This window comes from Pseudonaja textilis, chromosome 1 (genome assembly GCF_049901715.1).
Source record: "Pseudonaja textilis isolate UNSWEBS1 chromosome 1, rPseTex1.2, whole genome shotgun sequence".
Taxonomy (NCBI): domain Eukaryota; kingdom Metazoa; phylum Chordata; class Lepidosauria; order Squamata; family Elapidae; genus Pseudonaja; species Pseudonaja textilis.
Genome location: NC_141990.1, coordinates 300,676,943 through 300,699,987, shown reverse-complemented (window position 1 = coordinate 300,699,987; position 23,045 = coordinate 300,676,943). Strand labels below are relative to the sequence as shown.

General features: G+C 40.3%; 2 protein-coding genes across 5 annotated transcripts in view; one reads left to right on the top strand and one right to left on the bottom strand.

Annotated features, from left to right (window-relative positions):
* Positions 1–23,045, top strand: part of XRCC3 (X-ray repair cross complementing 3) — a 624,633-nt gene that overhangs the window by 185,406 nt on the left and 416,182 nt on the right. The window lies entirely within an intron of this gene.
* Positions 1–23,045, bottom strand: part of KIF26A (kinesin family member 26A) — a 189,373-nt gene that overhangs the window by 76,817 nt on the left and 89,511 nt on the right. For all 4 annotated transcript variants that reach the window (XM_087922240.1, XM_087922237.1, XM_087922238.1 and 1 more), the window contains one exon: positions 13,592–13,749. In XM_087922240.1, coding sequence (XP_087778366.1) covers positions 13,592–13,749 — 158 coding nt within the window. The remainder of the gene's footprint in view (positions 1–13,591; positions 13,750–23,045) is intronic.

The following is a 23,045-nucleotide window of genomic DNA, read 5'->3' as shown; positions in this document are numbered from 1 at the left end:
GTTTCTAGCCTAGTGCCTCAACTGCCACACTAAATTGGTTATGGTGATATAATCATATTTATTTACCTTAAATATAAAGAGTGTGGAAATTACAATTACCAGCAATTTACCTCATGCACCCAATGGTGAAAAAAGGCAGAAGCTGTAATTCAGGAGCTCCTAGAATCCATTTCTACTTAGATTTTATAAGAGGACTCTACAGAGTGCACATCTAGAAGAACGTGTCACCAGCTTCAAGTTCCTGGGGATCCACCTCCCTGGGGATCTGTCCTAGCAGATCAACACCACCAGACTGATTAAGAAAGCTCACCAGCGCCTCTTCTTTCTGAGATTACTGAGGAAGAACCACCTCTCCCCAACTATTCTGATCAAATTCTACCGCTGTGCAGTCGAGAGCATCCTAACCAGCTGTAACTCAGTCTGGTATGGAAACTGCACCATTAAAGAAAGGAAGGCATTACAGAGGGTGGTGAAAACTGCCCAGCGCATTATAGGGATCCCACTTCCTGCCATTGTGGACATTCAGAGGAAATGATGTCTGCGAAAAGCCCACAGCATCGTTAAGGACTTCTCCCATCCAGCCCATAAAATGTTTACCCTTCTTCCATCTTGGAAGAGGTTCAGGTGCCTGCAGTCTAAGACCAGCAGGCTAAGGAACAGCTTCTACCATACAGCGGTCTCCTTATTGAATTCCTCAGTTCATCTATCCCCACACACTGATACTTTTCTTGATAATATATAACATATCCTGTATAAACTTTCTGTGCATTATACTTATATTCAATATGTCATAAACACTCTGTACAGTCGTATATATTCCTTCCATAGACATATATTACATATATTCATAGATATTCTGTATATCCATATATAGTAATATTTTTGTATATCTATATCTAATCTATCTCTATGTGTGTGTGTGTGTGTGTGTGTGTGTGTGTGTGTGTGTGTGTTGTGGCTTGGAGGTTTGAGCCTGCTTTGTCAGAGGTCAAGGACTTGGACAATGAGGAAGAGGAGGATTTGGCTCTGTGGTTTGAGCCTGCTTTGCTAGAGGACGAAGACTTGGACGGTGAGAAAGGGGAGGATTTGGCTCTGAGGTTTGAGCCTGCTTTGTTAGAGGATTTGGAATTGCCTTCCTCCCCAGGACTTTCCTCCTCAGCAGGACCTTCCTCCCTGATTGTGCCTCAGGTGTCGGCAGATAATCAGGAGAGCGTATCAGAGCCTCTGACTGAGGATCAAGCTGAGGAATGCTGGCTTGATGCAAGGCAACAGCGCAGGCAAAATGTAAGTTGCAACGTAAAAAGAAAGGACGAATCAGAGACTGAGATGAGGGACTGACACGCCCCACAGAGAATAAAAGTGGGTGTGTTCGCTCTGAAAACTTGTTCGGGACAACGTGTTAATTTGTGAGAGAAGCTTCGAAAGATTCTGTGTGTGGCGATAGCTTGTGATTTATGTTCTTGCTTTATTATCGGACTTGGCAGACAGCTTGTGTGAGACTGCCAAGAACTTTCCCGGCTCAAGGAATTTAACCCCGTCATTCCTGGACTTGTTTGCTTGTTTATATTCATTTGGAAATTTGGACTTTCTCACCTCGTTGGCACAGGTGAGACATGACATATTATATATATATATATATATATATATATATATATATATATATATATATATATATATATATATATATATATTTTCTGAGGTTCTCGCAGGTATTTGTATGTGGATCTTTGGTTATTCGGGTTTTCTCCCACGTAAGATTGGAAGTATCTAGGCAACGTTTCGATGAAGTCTCATTCATCATCTTCAGGCTTGTGTCTTCGGCTCTGTGCTCCTCAGAGTAATGTGAGCTTGCAGCTGCTTCTTCCTTTTAACTGCTAGTGGGGGTGTGACTTGATTGGGTGGGGGCTTGGATGTGTTCTGATTGGGTGGGGGTGTGTTCTCATTGGTTGGGGGGTTGGCTGTGTTCTGATTGGTTGGGGGTTGGCTGTGTTCTGTTTGGCTGGGGGTGTGTTCTGTTCAGGTGGGGGCTTGGTTGTGCTCAGGTTAGTCTTAGTTGCTGGGGGATTTGAGCTGGTGAGCTGTGATCCTGCTGTTTGGCTTCGCATTCGTGGTCATGCTACATCTTCATGGTGGGCATCAGTTCAACAACAGAATAATCAGAGAAGCCATAGAGATAGAAAAACGCCCACACAGAATGAATAAATGAGATGACACCTCCCGCCTACCAGCCATTTGAAAACCTGCCCTCATGAACAGAGGAGTACCTAACATGAAGAATGACACCAGACCCACACCCACGAGGGCCACACAAGATGCTACCACCACACTTCCACATAGAAAGCAGACTCACACCCACACAGAAGATGAGACATGACCATGGACCAGAAGCCACACTGCCGCTGCATCACTACCCGCTTCAAACCCCTCCGAGCCATACATGAAGTGAACTGACACCCACCATAAAGATGCGGCACGACCACAAACGTATATATATTTGTTTTCTCAAGTTTTCGCGGGTGTTTATATGTATACAGAACACAATACCAGCTGTAAGGAAAACCGCGGCGGTGTAGCTGTGGTTGTCAGTCCAAGCTGGCAAAGTTCCGTCGCAGAAGTTAAGCGCCTCACAGAACGACTGATGATAATCGTCGTAGCGACCGAGAGGCAGCGCCTACACATCTTGTCCGCCTACGCCCCTCAGACCGGATGTCACGAGGAGGAGAAGAATACCTTCTGGGAACTGCTCGACAGCCAACTCAGGCAGATCCCACACGAAGACGACATCATCATCTCGGGCGACCTGAATGGTCATGTAGGGCGGGACAAAACGGACACCAGTGCCACGGTGGGCACGGCACAGGCGATACGAATGAGAATGGCCAGAGGATCCTGGACTTTGCCGACTCCCATGATATGACCATCACGAATACCTGCTTCATTAGGCGAGAATCTCAACTCCTCACCTACCATAGCAGAAACGGGAGCCACCACACACAGATCGACTACATCATCGCACGACGAAGAGCCGCTAAAAACGTGCTCAACGCCAAGGTGTACCCGCACGATCGAGCAGTCAGCACAGGCCGCTGATGGCGAAGATCAGGATCAGCAAGCCCAAGACCAGGATTGACAAAAGGAATGCAGACCAGCCACGAATCAAGTGGTGGAACCAGAAGAAGATGGCGGGACCCCTCATCAAACCGGAGCAGTTCCTGCAGATGGTCGACGGGCCACAGGAAGCGTGGTCCATGCTGAAGAGCACTGTTCACACTGCCGGCTGCCAACAGCTTGGTTGCACCAAGCCAGGACGGAGACGCATCGAACGAGATACATGGCTCTGGACACCGGAAGTACAAGATGCCGTACACCTGAAGAAACGGCTCTACAAGGCCTTTCTTCAGGACAAGACCAGCGAGAAGCTCTGGTAATACAAGGCGGCCAAAAAGGCAGCCAAGAAAGCAGTAGCGACAGCCAGAAGCTCCCACTACAATGACATCTACGAGAAGCTGAACACGCGAGAAGGCGAGAACGAGATCTACCGCCTAGCCAAAAGCAGACACAGGAAGACCCTGGACATTGACCAGTTTCATGGGATCAACGACGAAAGGGGAAATTTGATCGTCAACCCCAGAGACGCTGCGGAGAGGTGGCGGCAATACTTCGAGAAGATCTCCACCGAGGAGTTCCCACACCCACGAACCCCGCGAGGTGACCCAGTTGAAGGCCCAGTCTCAGGCATTTATGCCAGCGAGGTCGCCGACGCCATCAAGGCCATGAAAACGGTAAGGCAACAGGACCAGACGACATCCCTGCCGACTTCTGGAAAAAGGCACTACCGGGCTCAGCATTGTGGCTGTGCGAGCTGTTCAACAACATCGTCTCCACGGGAAAAGTGCCACACGACTGGTACCGCAGCACCACTGTTCCGATCTGGAAGGGAAAGGGCAGCCCAGCGGACTGCTCCAACTACAGACCGGTCAGGTTACTGTCACACACTATGAAGATCTTTGAACGCGCCTTGATAAGCTTATTCGGGACATCGCCGACATCAGCGCCAACCAGGCTGGATTCATCAAGAACTGCGGCACCACCGACGCCATCTTCGGGTGTGCGGATGCTGATGGAGGCTCACAGAGAGAAGAAAATCCGCTCTACACCGCCTTCCTAGACTTGAAAAGGCCTTCGACCGAGTCCCGCACGATCTCATCTGGTACGCACTGCGAGATCACGGCGTGCCTGAGCTGCTCGTACAATGGGTCCAACTCCTATACAGATGTCACAAAAGCCGTGTAAAAGCGGCAGCTGGGATATCAGAGGAGTTTAATATTACCGTCGGCGCACACCAGGGCTCTGCTCTCTCACCACTGCTGTTCATTCTGGTGATGGACACAATTACACACGACCTGTACACGCCCGCCCCATGGACGCTGCTCTACGCCGATGATGTGTTCCTGGCCAACCTGTGCAAGGCTGAACTCGAGCACCGAGTCCAACAGTGGCACGACCGCCTCGAGCAGTTCGGGCTCCGGCTGAACCTAAAGAAGTCCGAATACCTGACCACTGACAATGAAATGACAGGCTCCATCCACGTGAACGGGCAGGAGCTACCGCGCGCCTCCACCTTCAAGTACCTGGGAACTACTCTTGGGGAAGAAGGCCTACTACAAACTGAGGTGGCAGCCAGGATCAATGCAGCGTGGGGCAAATGGAAGTCCGTCACGGGCGTCCTCTGTGACAAGAAGATGCTGATGCGCCTGAAGGCGAAAATCATATACGGCGCAGAGTGCTGGCCGACGACCAAAGAAGTCTCAAAGCAGACTCCAGATAATGGAGATGCGAATGCTCCGATGGTCGGTAGGCCTCACCCTACTCGATCGCGTCAGGAACGAAGTTAGCGCGTAGACGGTTCAACGTCGTGCCCATCCCCACGGTCATGAGGCAGTCCCGGCCACGATGGTTCGGCCACGTGAGCCGCGCAAGGAAGAATCCATCATCAAATCTGTAATGAAGATGACTGTCGGAGGAGCGAGACCGCATGGTAGACCTAAACAACGCTGGATGGACACGATCAAGGCCGATCTAGAGATCGCGAAGGCAGACCCGACACACGTGGCAGACAGAGAGGCGTGGAAGCAGTACTCAAGGACATTAGCGGACCTCGCCCGAGCGCGAGACAAACGCTGAAGAAAAAGAAGAAGAAGAAGAAGAAGAATACAGAAGCCTGATGATGGCAGATGAGATTCTGCCAAAATGTTGCTACAACTTTAAAAGCACAGCTATAATGACGTGGGAAAATCCCCGAACAAAGCTGAATACCATACATGTAAGTACCCGCGAAAACTTAAGAAAATTTTATATACATATACATATACATATACATATACATATACATATATATATATATATATACACACACATACATACAAAAGCCTGATGATGGCAGATGAGATTCATTGCTGTTTTGCACTTCTGGTTAGATGCTAACTGCATTTCATTGCCTGTGGCAATGACAATAAAGTTGAATCTAATCTAATCTAATGCGTACTGTAAGTCCATATAACAGCTTTCAATAACAGTCATTATGGGCAAAACTAAGAATATAGGCACAAATTTAAGTTGTCCAAGAGTAATCATTTATATCCAAATATCAACAGATAGTTCAAGGAGAGATATTTATTGTGCAATTGCCATGCCTCAAGCACAAAATATTTATGTTCCATATTTGTAATAGTTATCTTTTTCTTCCTACTCCTGAAAACCTATTAAGGAAAAGAAAATGAAGCAACTGCATAATGCCTTTTGCAGTGTAGTACTACTAGAAGTTATTCATCTGGAAGAACGCAAAGAAGGGAAACTATGCTTCCCATTGCAACTATCCCTTCATTATCCTGAAATGGCATACAAAACAACCCAAAGCTTCCTATACAGTGCTACCCACAGTTTACAATGAATAGCCAAGTGAACAATTTATTAGAACTAATTGAAGTGCCTGAGCCTTGGAAGTAAAGCACATTAGTCATTTAGCAGTTGTACTAATGTTGCAATGCTTTTGTTGCCATTTCATTACTGCTCCAATGGCCTAATCATATGCTCAGTCACTGTTCAATCAGAACCCCGACTCCTGACAAGCTGTCTTGTCAGATTTAAAACTAGTAAGATCTCTGCTCTCTCAGTCACCTCAATTATTGACTGTATTTTATGGTCAATCTAATGGCCAAATGGTTATCAGCAAACCATCAGGTGCCTGTAATAGGAGAGTGACCCTCAGTTTATATGTATCATTAATGTTCATTAGCAAATAATTAGATTCTTTAATCTGAAAACTCAGAAGCATACAAATATGACTGAACATCTGATTCTAGAAATAAGTGTACTAAAAGGTTTTCTTTAAAGATAAAGAAACTAAGTACTGCTCTGGGCATTTGAGCTACAAAATTTAACTTGGAAGGGTTCCCCCCCTCCCCACAATCAAATGTAATTCAGAGCAGGAATCCAAATTAAAACATCCCTGACAGATGGTTGCCTAGCCTTCATTTCCACATATCCAGTGAAAGGGAACCCATGACCTCTCTGGGTAATTGGTTTCCCTGTTGATGTTTTCCTAATATTCAATTAGGAAACTGAAGGAATAGAACATACAAATTACTGAACAGACATTTTCAACACTACAAAAGAATGTTCATATATAAGCAGAACTCAATCAAGACAGGGTTGTGTGAGTAAGGCTGCAATGTTGTAAACATTTCATTTTCTTCACCTAAATTCCATTGTATTCTAGAGTAGCCTTCCCCAATCTGGTGTGCAGTGTCCAGACATAGTAAATCTCAGCAGCCCACCCCCAACTCTCAACTGATATGTCCAACCAGAAGATATAGAGTAGACGTGTCAAACATGTAGCCCGCAATAGGCTGTGCAGTTGGCCCACGGGTCATCCAAGAGAAACTGAGGGACAAGCCCCTGCCGCCCTAGGCCCGGCCACACCTACCCACTCAGTCATGATGAATAGGCCACACCCATCCCAGCTCCCCAAGGGCAAACAAATTCCTGATGCAGCCCACAACGGGATGACACCCCTGATATAGAGGAATTCAGGAATTTGCTTTCTATTTAAAATATTATCGTGGTACCAGTTTTTCTAAAGTGTTCCTGTGCAAAAAAAAAAAATGGGGGAGGGGAAACAAGAAGACAAAGAGAAATAATACATATTCCTTTGGAGGCAAATGAATAAAAATATCAAATATAACACCAGTACATAATTCAGCCTGATGAATTTAAGCAACCATTTTTAAATGATAATTTTTCACTCAAAATGGATATATATTCTGCATTTATGGAAAGTAACAAAATAACTTCTTACCAAGTTATGTAGATAACTTGGATACTATCTATAAAAAGACAGATGGAATCAGTGTGAGATTAAAATAATGGCTTTTAAATGTACAGTAAAGTATATTATTCAGGCATTCTTTCTCTTTTGCAGTTCAGTAGGAAGAAGAATCATGCCAAAAGGCTCCATCCTAGACTTTGCATAGGCTGACTAGAGAAGTTGCCCTTCCTAGTACCTGACATACAACATATACAGAGGGCATCATGCAATATGCCAAAAAATTGGGGGGGGGGGGATTTATTATTTTATTTAATGCCATTCAAAAAGCAAAATAATTGCTTATTTATCATTCTGTGTGAAGATTATCTAAGCCAGCAATCCCCAACAACGTTTCGGCAGAATCTCATCTGCCATCATCAGGCTTCTGTATTGTGTTCGTCTGTGAGTCAGACTTTCACAGCCATTTCAGTTTTAAATTTGGGGCTAGCCTATGCTGTGCCAGAATGGTTTTTTTTCTTCATCCTGATTGGTTGGGAGTCTTGTTCTGTGTTTATTGGTCTTGGAGTTTGCTGTGTTCTGCTTGATTGGTGTTTCTAATATCTTCGGTCTTTTTTTGTATCTCGATTGGCTGGCAACATTGTGTTCCTGTATTAGAGGCTTTTAGTGCAGCTTGGCTCTGAGTAAATGGATGGCTATCATTTATTAGGAAGCTAGGTTTCATCGGGGTGCCTGCTTGGGGTGTGTTTGAGCTGGAGGTATCAGGGGGGATCCGTTTGTGCCCAGGTGTTTGCCTGGCTTGTGGTTGTGGAGATTTTTTTTGTTTGTGAGCGCAGGCTTCCAAATGATTGACAGTCTGGTGGAATCATCTCTTCTATTCATGCTTTCTGGTCTTTTTTCAATCTCTATGGCTTCTCTGATAATTCTGTGGCTGGGGTTTTCTATAGTGGCTAGGGTTTTGGTGCCATTGAAGTCGATGCTATGACCTGTGGCTTTCATGTGTTGGACTAGTGAGGAAGTGTGTTCCAGATTTTTTACTGCATTTTTGTGTTCATCTAGGCGGGTACTTATTCTTCTATTGGTCTGTCCAATGTATGTGGCAGGGCATGATGCACAGGGGACTTCATATATGCCTTAGTTTTCCAGGTCAATTTTATCTTTGGAGTTTCTTAGGATGGCTGCTATTTTTATGTCTGTTTTGAAGGCAGTCTTGATGTGATGCCTGTGTAGTATCTTACTGATTTTGTCTGTAGTACCTCTTATGTAGGGCAGGACAGCTGTTCCATAGGTCTGTTCATCTTCTGGGTCTCTATTATGTCTCAGTGTGTTTTTGTGGATCAAGCCAGTGATTTTGCTTTTGTGGAAGCCGTTGGCTGTCAGTACTTTAATCATGGTGCATAGGCTCACCTCTACAGAATCTTGCCAAACAAAACCTACAACCCGCGACCTACTCATGAGCTTTGATGTCATACCCCTCTTCACCCAAGTACCCATCAAAGAAGCCCTGACAGCCATCCAAAACAAATACAACCCCCCACCCGAAACACATCCTAGATCTGACCAACCACTGCCTAACCAACACATACTTCATCCACAATGGACAAAGATACAAACAGATAGAAGACGCACCCATGGGATCACCCGTCTCACCCGTCATCGCTAATCTATACATGGAACACTTTGAAACCTACACTTTAGACAAATCCAAACACAAACCCAGACTCTGGCTTAGATATGTAGATGACACTTTCGTAATTTAGACACACGGGAAAGAAAAACTGGACAACTTCCTCACACATCTTAACAAGCTACATCCCAAAATACAATTCACCATGGAAACAGAAACCAACAACCAACTTCCCTTCCTGGATGTCCTAATTTACAAAAAACCCAATGGCTCCCTAGGACACACCATCTACCAGAAAAAAACACACACCAACCGCTACCTAAATGCACAGTCCCATCACCACCCTGTACAGATCAACTCTGTAGCCAAGACTCTCATCTCCAGAACCAAACGCCTAGCTGACAAAGACCACCTGAGAATAGAACTACACACCCTCACTAACGTATTAATTTCCAACGGATTCCAAAGAAACACAATTACCAACCTAATCCAAAGAGAGATACCCCAAAAAAACCAAGACACAGAACAAGACAACAGTATCATACTCCTCCCCTACATCAAAGGCACCACAGACAAAATCAGCAAAATTCTCCACAAGCACAATATCAGGACAGCCTTTAGCACTGACCAAAAAATAGCCAACATCCTAAGAAACCCCAAAGACAAGATCCAGCTAGAAAACCAAGGAGTTTATGAAATATCATGCAACAATTTCCCAGCCACATACATTGGACAAACCAACAGGAGAATAAATGCACGCATTGCAGAACACAAAAACACAGTCAGAAAAGAAGAAAATACTTCCTTCCTCTTCCAGCACCTTAAAGCCACAGGACATGAAATTAATTTCGAAGGAACCAAATTAATATCCAACACTGAACAATCCAGCAAGAGAATAATCAGGGAAGCCATTGAAATAGAGAAACACCCCCATAACATGAATAAACGGGATGATACCTCCCGCCTACCAGACATCTGGAAACTAGCCCTCACCAACAAACAAGTCCCAGCCACAAAAACCAACACCAGACCCAAATCAACACGGGACATCACCGCCAATCCCCCTCATCAGACCCAGGCCCAAACCCATCCTATAAATGAAGGACATCCACCATCCAGAAACCAGACCATGGCTGCTTCACCAGCTGTCGCACCCCCCGACCCCAAAACCAAACAAGCTGACACATGCCAAGAACACAGACCCAGACCCCAAACTCGAAGCCAGACAAAAACCCAGAACACTACATCACAGCCACTCGCTCAGGCTATCACATCAGAAAACTCAGGAAATTACACCACGAGAACTCAAGACGTTGCAACACAGCAAATGACCCAGGAAATCACAGCACAAGACCAAGGATATCACAGTAATAAAACTCACAAGGTCATCACACAACCCATTATCCAAGCCATTACAACACAGGAGGCTAATGGAAAAGAGATCAAAAGACAAACGACCCAGGAGATCACAACACAGGACCCAGGATCCCACAACAAAAGAACTCGCAAGGCCATCACACAACCCATTACCCAAGCTGTTAAAACACAAAAGGCTAATGAAAAAAAGACCACTACAAAACAAACGACCCAGGAGATTACAGCACAAGATCCAGGATATCTCCACAACAAAACTCACAAGGACATCACACAGCTCATTATACCAACATCAACTCCATCAACCAATCAAGAGGCAGCAGTGCAGCCAACCAGCCAAGCACACCAGCCCCTGCCTCCCCCAGTATTTATAGAGAGACAGCAGCTCCGATCACACACTGCTTGCACCGGCATGAAGCCGAAAGCACCAGCCTGAGGATGGCGAGTGGGACCTCGCCAAAATGTCGCCAAGATACTCTTAATCTTACATGGGAAAAGATCTGAACACACCTAGACCTACATATATATATATAACAAGTAAATAAAACACTCATTCCATTCCAATTCAATTCTATCATTAATATTAGTTAGAATCTTAACATCCTTAACATTTCTGCTCAATTGAATATCATACTTCCTTGTGAACACTTATAAACTTTCCATAATTAATTCTTTTTTTCCATATTTCTCTTCACTTATATTTTTATAAATCATTAATAATAATAATGTTCCCATCCTTTCCTAATTTCACTCTCTCATTCACTTTATTTCATTTATTTATTAAAAAACATTCCACTGCATTACAATAAGTATTTTATCCATCATTTTAATCATACATTTTTCATATTTTCTAAAATTATTTCTATTTCTAATATAACAATACTGTGTTATGTACCTTTGCAGAATCTCTTTTTCAATTAAATTTTCACCCATTATCTCGAAATAGGCTTATACTTTCAATCCTTATACATTTTCCCTGTTTCTCTATATTTTGTTTCTGTCGTTTATAACTTCTTTTCCTTTCCTTCTTCCCCCTCTTCTTCTCCCTCCCTTTTTTGCCTCCTTGTCTCTCTACTTCTAATTCTCTCTTCTGTGATCCTCTCTTCTGTTGCTTCCTAATATTGTAATTATTTTTCAAACTATTCTTTTTTGGGTTCTTTTTTCAAATCTTAAACTTTCCACTCTCTTTCCCCCCTTTCTTTTTTTTTCCCCACATAAAATTACTTGATCATTAAAGATGGCTTCTTCTTTGTCCCAACCTTCTTGTTCTACAAGCGTTTCTTGTTGTTTCTCATAGTTCCAGATCTCCATGTATAAAAATTGAAATATGAAGCCAAAAGAACCTCTTCCTTCTTGTGCATCTTCTTTCTGTTTTTTAAGTTCCATTTTCAATTCTTCTAAAAGTGATGCCATTTTAAACACTTTTAAACAACCACCCAATTGATTTTAGCCATTTAAATCCAATAGCCAAAAATCCAAAAATCACCAAGTAATCCAAGTAATCCAAATAATCCAAAGATGTTTCTTCTTGCTTCTTTTTTCCACTTTCTCTTCCCAGGATTCTATTATTTTGTTACAAAGTTTCAGTTAGAATGTATCTTTTAGGAATCTTGTTAAGGTTTCACTGTAAGTTCCTTTTAGTTCCAGGCAGTCTCCTGCATTTTTCCAGATCCTGCCCTTTTATTCTTTCCTTTTCTCTCCTTTCCTGCTTTAAAAGGTGTTTGAGTATCCAAAAGTCTTTATTATCCCTTTGACATTTTATTTTCAGCTTAAATGCCTATTGATGTCAAAGTGGATTTTTGTCAATTTCTTACTTAAATCTCTTAGCTGTCAGTATAAGGAAGGGAAGAAAAAGAAAGCCAAATCCTTTCCCTTCCCTCTCTCCTTTGCTGCTTCAAAGTCTTCTTTGGGAACAGTGTTATTTTTTATAGTTCGAATTCCAGGGTACCTTACGTTGTTGCTTTTTCAGTTTAACCTGGTCAACCAAAACTTTCTCTTCTTATCTTCCTCCTGCACATTCTTTTCTGGTCGAGTTCTTCTTTGAGGTGGCCATTTCTGACCACTGCTGCAACCGCCTTTGGGAAAGGGAGTAATGGCCAGCTGAGGAGGAGAGATGCAGCTCTCCTCGACCCTGCTGGTGGTTTCCCCCCTCTTCACCACCTCTATAGGATGGCTTAGCCCCAAATCCAGCCGGTTCAGGGCACTCTGGCGGCGAGCAGGGATCGAAACTGCGCACGATCACGGATTTCGGTCCATCGCCAAAGAAGCTCAAACTGGAAGCCCCACAGCCTAGTTCCTAATAAGCTATGGACTGGGACCAGTCCATGGACTGGGAGTTGGGAATCCCAATCTAAACAGCTGTGAAGGAATTGTTTAAAAATATTGAAAGATTCCATTAGGACATGAGGTGGGGAGGCTCTTCAAGTTATTCTAGACTAATAGCTCAGTTTTCTTGGCAAGATTTTCAGAAAATATTTCCTTCTTCCTAGGGTATACAGAGAGGGCAACTTGGCCCAAATTTACCCAGCTGCTTTTTAGACCTAAAGTGGAATAAAAACTTATGGTCTCCTGATTTTCTAGTCTGGTGTCTTAACCTCTTTCTTTCTATTCCAAATTTTAAAGGGTAGTCTTTTCTAATTTTTCCAGGAACCTAGACTTTCTGAATGTACAAGTTCCTGGCAGTCTTTTCCAAAGCTTCTGAATCAGAAAATCTTACAAGAGGATCCTACTTCATCATAAATAAGGTCCATAAGCAAACTTATGTGGATGACCAATTCCTTTTTTCCCCCTATTGTTGTTAATTATTACAGCTTCCCATAAAGAATGCTGGGACTTATCTTGTGATAGAATTGCTAAGAACTCTTGTTAAGAAAGACCACATTTCTCCAAGAGCACAGGAAGAAAAGGAATTCACGATAAACTCTACAAATAAGGGGGAGAACCAATGTTGGCAGTAGAATTATATACTTTTATAACACAGGCAGGTATTTTTTCCTTTTGGCAAAGCAGAGCCAAAAAGGCAGGATTTCCAGCAGATGCACAGTGGGTAGAAAGAGGTACTTAATTTTGCCATCAGTTTCTTCTCACAATTTCCTGTAGCTCACAAAGCTTCCCTCACTAAGGGTTTCAGACTTGTGCTGCCATGTATAATAATTACATTATCCAAACAGCCTCACTGCATTCAATTACTTGAGCAGTCCGCAAAAGGAAGAAAGTTTAAGAACATTCGATTTACCGCTATTTAATATTCAATGCAGCAGTATTACCTTATGAAGAAAGAAGCCGCTGCTGAAGTACCTGTGGAGACGCCAGCAGGAGCAACCAAACTCTGGGAACTGCCAGTCCCCATCTGGTCACAGTTGTTTTGTCCTGAGGTAACTTGAAAATTAGAGCCTTCTTTTCCACACTCTCCTGTTGTTGCCTCCTATGAAAAATTAAATTAATTTTAGTTTAAAACAGAGTAATTTAAAATATTTTTAAAGATGAAGCATTTATTAGCCCAGTTTTGAAATAATATGAAAATTAGAAGGAAGCCCAAATGCTACAGAGGGCATAATTAAAACCAAACATCACTATGAGAAACTAGAGTCAGATTGAGAAGCCTGTTGCAGAACTGCAGTTCCCAGCATGCCTCATAATTTGCCCCTCTAGGTAGGACTGAAGGGAGTCTTTTTACATGCAATAGTTCTCACTTGTTTAAGATGATATTGAATATTTAAGTATCATACAAGAGCAATTACCCAAAAATGGTATTAATACTATTAAATATATACATTCCAATTAACAGCATGATTTAAGATAAATAGAAGGCTTTTTGAATTAATCTTTGATAAAGACAGAATTGATTACTTGCCTAGTTGTATCACATTACTATTACCATAGAATTCTGCGACTCCAATTTCAATAATTCTGGCAGCTGTGGATGGGGAAAAACTGGACTGACCTTTTGCATGCTAAATTACTATTTAAATGTATAAACTAATTGTAATAGTAGTATGTGACACTTATCTTAAATCATGCTGTTTCGGGATATAGCCTGGGACATATACAAGGCAATTCCTACCAATGTACCTACAAGCTTTGTTATGCCAATAAAATGGGGGTGAAGGTAGAATATACAAAATAGAACTTAATGAAAGGGAACAGCAGCATCAAATAGCAACTGCAACTGTTTGGGAGATACAGCAAACATAGATCTTTTTAAAATATCTAAATGAAGAGACAAAAACATTTTAATGAAAAGAAAAAGAATGATATATTGATGAAAATCAACAGATGCCTTTGAAAGATCCATATCATGTTGTTGCACTGCTTCAAACGAAGATCCATACCTGTGTTCTCCTACCACCATTTATGTCCAGCAGTTGAGCTGATTTATATCTTTCTCAACAATGTCCAGCCCAAAATTATTTATTTATGACTGTGTGGGTGAGAGCGCAAGCAAGTGCAAAACATAAAGACTGTAATGATCCCATCTGCTATGTTGAATGTTCTACCAAATTTATGGACCTCTTTTCTTATTGGTGAAAATTTTCATTACATCCTGCTCTGAGCTGTAGCAGATACAATATTCTGTTTACAGGACCTCAAAAGGAAAGGGATTTGACAGTTTCATGAGTCATCTTTCACAGCTACCCTTAGATTAATAGATTGGCTGATTAATTTATTTGTATAAGATCAGAAAAATTCACCCTGCACTGCTGATTTTACTTTATAATGTATCTTCAATTATTTAGATTTTTTTTTCCTCTGCAAAAAATCATCGCAAGTATTCCTCTATGCCTTGCATCCTAGCCAAAGGAAGTAGGATGAGAACTGACAAAAATACTGTTTTCCCTTCCACGGACAGGCCACTATGCTGCTAGAGATGTTTCTTTCCCTGAATCTCAACAAGACGGGAGTTACCAGCAATTCATTTTCTTTCCTCACCTAAGTAGTAGGTATGGAGAACTGTAGTCTTTCAGAATCATCTTCCTAACACACAGGCAATCTTCAGCTATCTGTTCTTGAGCCTTTATGCAGTTATTATTTAGGATACTTCTCCCCTTCTCCATCACTCCATACTCTGCGACAACATGCAACCATGTTTACAGCTTCTGAGAAAAGCACCAGGTTCCAAAAGGGATAGCAAGCTATCCTTTCAGAATCACGGAAAGCTGCTATTTTTAAAAAGTAATAAGCTATATATTTTACATCCTCCTGTTAGTCAGCTAGAAGAGAGTGGCTTGAAAAGTGTATGGGATTAGCAAAGACAACAAGTTGCTTTTGAACTTGGTTAGTAAGAGAATCAGAAACTGAATAAGGCAGTGTGGAAATGTCCAGTTTCTCAAAGACTGTGAGATAATAGTATTTCCAGTTATAAGTAAGAGACAAGAGAAGGGGGATTACTTAGGAAGAAATGGGCCTGTGTAGCTCTGGCCACTCACAAAGGATGGCAACAGATCCTGGAAGAGATATTAGTAGAGAATCAAAAATTACAAACGGAACAGAAGGACATTTACAAGACAATTTACAAATTGTCGTCTGCAAAATTTGGAAGCTGACATGCTTTGGATTATATCAATTGAACAGATTGTTTAATCCAGCCTTTCTGAACCTGATGCTCTCCAGATATGTTGAGCTATGATTCTCATCATCTGTAGCCATCCTGATCCAGATCTGATGGGAGCTGCAGTGCAACATTTCTGGGAAAGTGCCTAATAGTGGAAGGCTGATCTAAGCCTATTGTGCTGTCATATGTTTGCAAACCTCTCATGTTTAGCTGACAAGCTATTTTACTCATCTTTCCTGTATTCTGTACAGCCCATAATAAGTAATTAAAAGAAGTCATACGCAACACCAAGCAAGATTCAAAGCCTGACCAGAGAAACATAACAGGAATAATGCAGAAAATCTTTGTTACAGGTAATGTACTGTTAAACGATCTGACAAGCACGAAAAGATAGAACACTACAAACAGAATGGTTTTGTTTTACCGAATTATTGGTGCCTGGTAGAATTGCTTATCTGCCTGTGTTATAACTTTCAAGGATTATTTCTCAGTCTCACATCTCTTCAAGCATCTTATATTTTAAGAAGAACTTGCCAAAGAGTCACATTGGTAGCATGTAATAGTCACCTAAGCCAAAAGACCCAAATTAAAAAAAAACTTGTTTCATTTTAAAATATGAGGCAAAAATGCTGACAAAAAGGTGACTGTGCCACACAGGGCCTTGAAACTGACAACTGAAGCCTTGAATTACATCTGGAATCCTACTAGAAGCCATTGCAGCTCACACAGAAGCAGTATTACATGGGCATATTGTAATATACCCAAAACTGTAAGTGTGATTGAATTCTGGACCAGGTGAAACTTCCAAACGCTTTTCAAGGGCAGTCTCACATACAAAATGTGGCAGTAGTCCAACTCTGAGGTGCTGGTCATTGTGTGTGACAATGACCAGCAACTCCCAATCCAGGAATGGTCACAACTGGATGGTTTAGATTGAGAAGTTAAAATGGAGAAGTCAGCTAAGAGATTGAAGCATCTTGCTTTGAGGTCCTTAGAGGAAAAGTGGGATAGAAATGTTCATCCTTATTGTCTTATGTGATATATACCTATCATGGGTTGTGAAAGATCATCAATACCAGGGGTGTTAAACTGGTGGCCCATGGGCCGGATGCGTCATGTGCAGGCCACGCCCACCCCAGCTCTACGAATGGGGGGGGGGGAATTAGCAAAATGTTACGTGATGGCAATGTGATGCCATGAGTTTGACAGCTGTGATCTATACTATCCTTCAGATAGTATCCCCAGCTAGACTGATTTATAATTATAATACCTTCTTTTGATCCATCTAAAAAGCCACTGATGTGTGTGTACCATTATGAGAAATGCAATCCCATTCAAGTATTTTCTTAGAAATGTCCAGGAAATCTTTTAAAAATGTTTAATTAGATCAGATGCCACAATACATATTTTTCACTAGGGTTATCCACTATATGAGATAATGTGCATTTCTGTCATCTGATATACTACTCTGACATTTCAAACTAATTAGTTAAAATAAATTTAGCCAAAAAGAGACAGTGTTGTAATGAAACACAAATGCAATTAAATACTCTCCAGGATGCCACAAAACTTTAAATTCTTTGCTGCCATAGATCATGTTTTACAGCCACCTCCTATGGTAACATGTTAGAGCCTTCTCATGATATGCCACAAGCATTTCTCTGCGTTTATTACAGAAAAGTAAGCAGAAACCTTCATGTATTATTTGCATTTAGGAAGGCGTCATTTGAAATTTGAATATCTAATGGCAGAACTATGACAATCATTCAGTATTGAAGAAAGAATTACCATGATACTGCCACCAGATGTCCATACATTTGAATGTCCATCTGTAGTGGAAAAGCTTATGTGCAAACAATTTTGCAGGCACAGATTGCCACACAAGTAAAACATGAAATCAAACATCTTGAGTATCCATGGATTATGAGAGCAGTTGGGAACATAATCTCCATTGCTGATACCACTGTAAAGTACAATGTCACATGACTGCATCACTTAATGGCAATTCCAGAAGTCCCAGTTGCCATCATAACCTAAGGGTGGCACAGGTCATTAAACAAGGATCTCATGTAATAATTTCCCCATTGATTTTGCTTGTGGGATGTCACCAGAGAATGTTGGAAATTATGATCGCATGGCCATCAGGATGCTGTAATAGCCAGAGCTCTGAGAACCTGTTGTAAATACCATTCATTCAGTGCTGCTAAAGTCTGAATGGTTGCGGAACGAATGCCATAACCCCAGGATTACCTGTGTAAGGAAGTCTTTAAAAAAGGAGCTGATCAGCCTTAGTATGGTTCTTGCAAATTGCCCCCCACAATAGTCTGGATCGGTAAAATAAGGTCAATCTCCACTTAACTCAGAATCAATCAGAATAGAGCTGGAAGAGACCTTAGAGGTCCTCTAGTCCAGCCCCCTGCTCAAGCAAGAGATCCTATAACATTTCAGACAAGTAACTGTCCACTCTCTTCTTAAAAACCTCCAGTGATGAAGCACCTACAACATCTGAAGGCAAGCTACTCCACTGGTTAATTGTCCTTAGGAAGTTTCTCCTCAATTCCATGTTTCCATCCATTGTTTCTTGTCCTTCCCTCTAATGCTTTGGAAAATAAATTGACATGCCCACTACATCCTTAGCATTGGATATTTGCAATGCTCTTTGAAAGAGGAGTTAGTTTCCAACCAATAGGAAATGACATCCTCAAAAAGTATTCAGAGAACTAGTGACTTCATTATAACCTTGTTGTCATCTATCTAAAAATTTGGAAATTGCTGCAAATCAAAGCAGGCAATTCCTAACTACAATTAATTCACTGTATAAAGAAGTTTCATATTTTATTTTCCTTTTCAGCAAGGGGAGAATCTTTATCTTCTTCTAACAAAACTAATTGCCCACATCCGAGAAACCTATGTTGTTGTTTTTTTAAAAAATGAAATGCCAGTAACATAACAATGCCAGAGTAAGCGCTGAAAGCAGAACCTCTCCTTTCATGATTTATGTCAATGGAATAGAATCTCACAAGCCTGTACACCAACTGTCAAATGGAAGAATGGCATCAGCTTGCCGAGATAAATTTATTAGGAAAACGACAATTTCTATAGATGATCCATATCACTCGACTAAATCTTTAATTATTCAATTAACACTTAAAGTCAGCAGTTAAACAAGTTTTGCTATGCTGACAGAGGGTAAAATTTAAGAAAATCATGTCCCTCATTGAAACATTTTAGGACTTTTGTGATAATATGATGAAGTGACCTGATGCCATAGTTTTAAATTTAGTATCTGTACATTTTTCTTGAATGTAAAGTAAATTGGCTGCAGAGAAAAGAGTAATACATACTCAGGATCAACAATAAAATGAGAATATAATCTATGGATAAAAGTAGCCCTTCCTGTCTTGATGATTCAAATATATTAGATTACAAAAATTTCCAGTCAGCAAAAACCTATGTAGGTTGAGAAGCATGGTAATTCCAATCCCAAAATATTTGGAGATTGTTGAGGAAGGCTTGAGGAAAAATGGATTACTTTATAACCATTACTCACTTCCTCATCTCTGTACAATTAAGTTATTGCAAATGGGAGTTGACTTTGGAGATATTTGGGCAGCACAATTATACCAAAATACTGTAGAACAGTTGCTAACAAGGGTGAGAATATTTAGCACTACAAAATTGTTGCTTCCATCATTGGAATAATTGCCATGAGGCTTCAAGATACAATCTAAGCTCCCAGTTTTAAGACATAAAATTCATTCATTCATTCATTCATTCATCATTCATTAGCTTGGCTTTCATATACATCCAAGACAGTCTGTTCCAATTACATTTATGCATTTGAAGAAGAGATGCTGGATGTCCCCATCGTCCATGAGTTTAATGGGATAAGAACCAAGAAGTGCTCCTTCTCTGTGGTGGTGTCGACACTATGGAAGGAACTTCGCCCCAAAGTTCATGAAGACACTTTCCTGCTTGCTTCTTCATTCTGAGATGGGCAGTCAGTGTGTAGTGCACTGTACAAGGTCTTTTTTTTAAAGAAGATATTATATCAATGATAGGCTTGATTCCCATATGAACACTAGGCTGCAAACAGAACCTATTGCCCATAAGCCACCAGGCCAGGGGTGGGACTCAAATTTTTTAACAGCTGGTTCTGTAGGCATGGCTTAGTTGGTGGGCGTGGCTTGGTGATCATATGACTGGGTGGACATGGCTTGGTAGTCATGTTATTGGCTGGTGTGGCCAACTCAATATCACTCACGTCGAGGCATGCATCTCCTCGCCTGGCCTCTCATGACTGTGGGGTGCTGCAACAGTCGTAAGTGTGAAAAATGGTCATAAGTCACTTTTTTCAGTGCCATTGTAACTTTGAATGGTCACTCCACACAAGCAAAGTACCAGCAAAGGAGGGGGGGAAAAACTCCAGAGACGTTCCAGAGACAAGAAGTCTAGTCCTGCCAAGAATGTAATAAGGGTTAACAGACAGGCAGTTTCTGTAAGCAACACCAGACTGTTTCCTTCCTGCCTTCCTTACAGGATTAGGGCAGTAATTTCTTCTAACAACCGGTTCTCCAAACTGCTTAGAATGTTAACAACCGGTTCTACTGAATAGGTCCGAACTAGTAGAATCCCACCCCTGCACCAGACTCTTGCATAATTTTTGTTATGTAATTTTGTTTTAAATTTTTGAAAATTAAAAAGATTGTTTAGATGGGCAAAGTTAGCAAGTGAAATTCTGCATACAGGTGCCTTATATGACTGAAGTAGCCCTGACTGAATCCATCCACCATGCTACTGGTCATGTTCCTCTTTTTCCATCTACCTTTACTAGCACTATAGATTTCTCTAGAGAGCCATATTTTGCATAATCTATCCAATTTGGCTTGGTCATTTATGCAGATTTATGCAGATTCAGCAGGTTCTGACCAGTTCTGGAGAATCGGTAGTGGAAATTTTGAGTAGTTCAGAGAACCAGCAAATACCACTTTTTATTCAGTTTTTCACATTAAAAACAAAAATCTCTTTCTAGTGGACAACATATTTCTGGGTCACCACCTTTACATACAAATATGACAGCAATTATACATTCATACATGCATACTTAATTCTATTATTACCTTCTCCATTCCAAATTTTCAGTAAGGAGAGAAACAAACACATTACTTCTAGCCTCTTTCATTAATCTCAATCGAAACATCTTTTTGTTTCATTTCAATTATTTCAAATATAATCCTTTAATATTTATTTTAAAAATAAAGATAAACAATATATGTTTGCCAATAATAATAATAATAATAATAATAATAATAATAATAATGGTTACCAATGTCTCTTCTTGCTTTTAATAGTCTCTATTAACTTATTAATTTAGATGGTTCTTTAGTCTGTCATATTCCCTTTCCATTACACATTCTTTTTATAAACTCTAGATTAATACAAATTTTAACACTAAAAAAAAAACCAAGTATAGGTTTCCCCACTTTTACTGTTTTGAGTGTGACACCTCAATGATTAGAATATACCTTTATTGCCTCATCTTGATTCCCAATAATCCATTATTTTTAAGAAGTTACAATAATAATCATTACATCTTTTCATTTGGATTCCACAGCATATTTTCCCCCCTTGATTTTTAATAGGAGTTATCAGTATCTATATTACCCTATTTTCTAAATATTTTTAATTGCAGAAATATTCTTATTACCCTTTGTCACCCTGCAGAATCCCTTTTTAATTCATCAACCATTATCTCTGAAAAAAACAATTTCTTTTCAACATTTTACTATTTCCGTATTTCTTTATTTCATGCACCTGTTTCTTACTGCTTCTCCTCCCCCTCTTTTCCCCGTATCCTTTCTCATTCCAGTTTATATCCCTCTCTTTCTTAATATTTTCCTTTCCCCTTTTCTGCTGGGTCTTTCTGCCTTTCCTGACTTCACAGGTATTCCCCTTTTTGATTGCCTTCTTAAATCTCAACTTTTTAACCTTCCTTCTTTCCCCACTTCTTTGTAGTGTTCTTTGTGTTAATTGTCTATTTAAAATGTCTTCTTCTTGAATTGACTCCTCCTCTTCTGAAGCTCTTTCTTCTTGTTCTTCAATCGCCATTTCCATTTTTTCTAACACAGAGCAAAGTGATTCACCTCTTTCCTGTAGTAATTCTCTCATATTTTTAAGTTCCATTTTTAATTCCCAAAGAGATATCATCATTACACACTCTTATATTTTATGATCGTTAAAGTCCACAAAAAAAAAAACACTTTTACTTTCCTTCTTTCTTCTTTCAATTTTCTAAAGTTCTTTTTTTTTTGTAAATTTTATTTGAGTTTTCACAAAGAGAAAAAAAATACAAATAAAACATCTTTTTTGAAAGTAGCGTAATCCTGGGTTACATTTCTTCATACAGACACAAATTAAGGTTCATGCTCATTTTTATATTCTATTCCATATCTTATTACTATTTTACAATTTCTGCATAGCTTTTCCCCTATTTTAATTTTCTCAATTTTATTTTAATTATCTCATCTCAGTTCAGATCAATGTATTTATATTTTTTGTCTGTCCTGTTTCAATTATCTATTATCTTTTCTCATTAAACAACATTTCTCCTGTAGTTACTGATTGGAGTATGACGCCTTTATATCTTTCCCCTAAAGTTGTAACATTCAATATAATACATAACTTCCATTCGGATTCTGCTTGGTACATTCTTAAAATACACACTGTATTCTTAAAAAAAGGAAAAATTATAAATGTATATAATTAAAACAACATTCCATTCCAATTCAATTCTATTATTAATATTAATATTCATTAAAGTCTTAACATCTTTAACATTAGTTTTCAATTAAATATCATACTTCTATGGGAACAATTATAAGCTTTCCATAGCTAATTCCCCCCCTCTTCACTTATACTTTATAAAACATTAATTAAAATTTTCTCGTTCCTTCCTAATTCAATTTTCTCATTTATTTTATTTCACTTATTTTATTCACAAACATTTCACTAAATTACACTATTTTATCCCTTATTTTAATCATACGTTGTTTCCAATTTTCTAAAGTTATTTCTATTACTAATATAACAATACAATCTTATGTACCTTTACAGAATCCCTTTTTCAGTTAGATTTTCAGCCATTATCTTTAAATAGGTCCTGTTTCTCT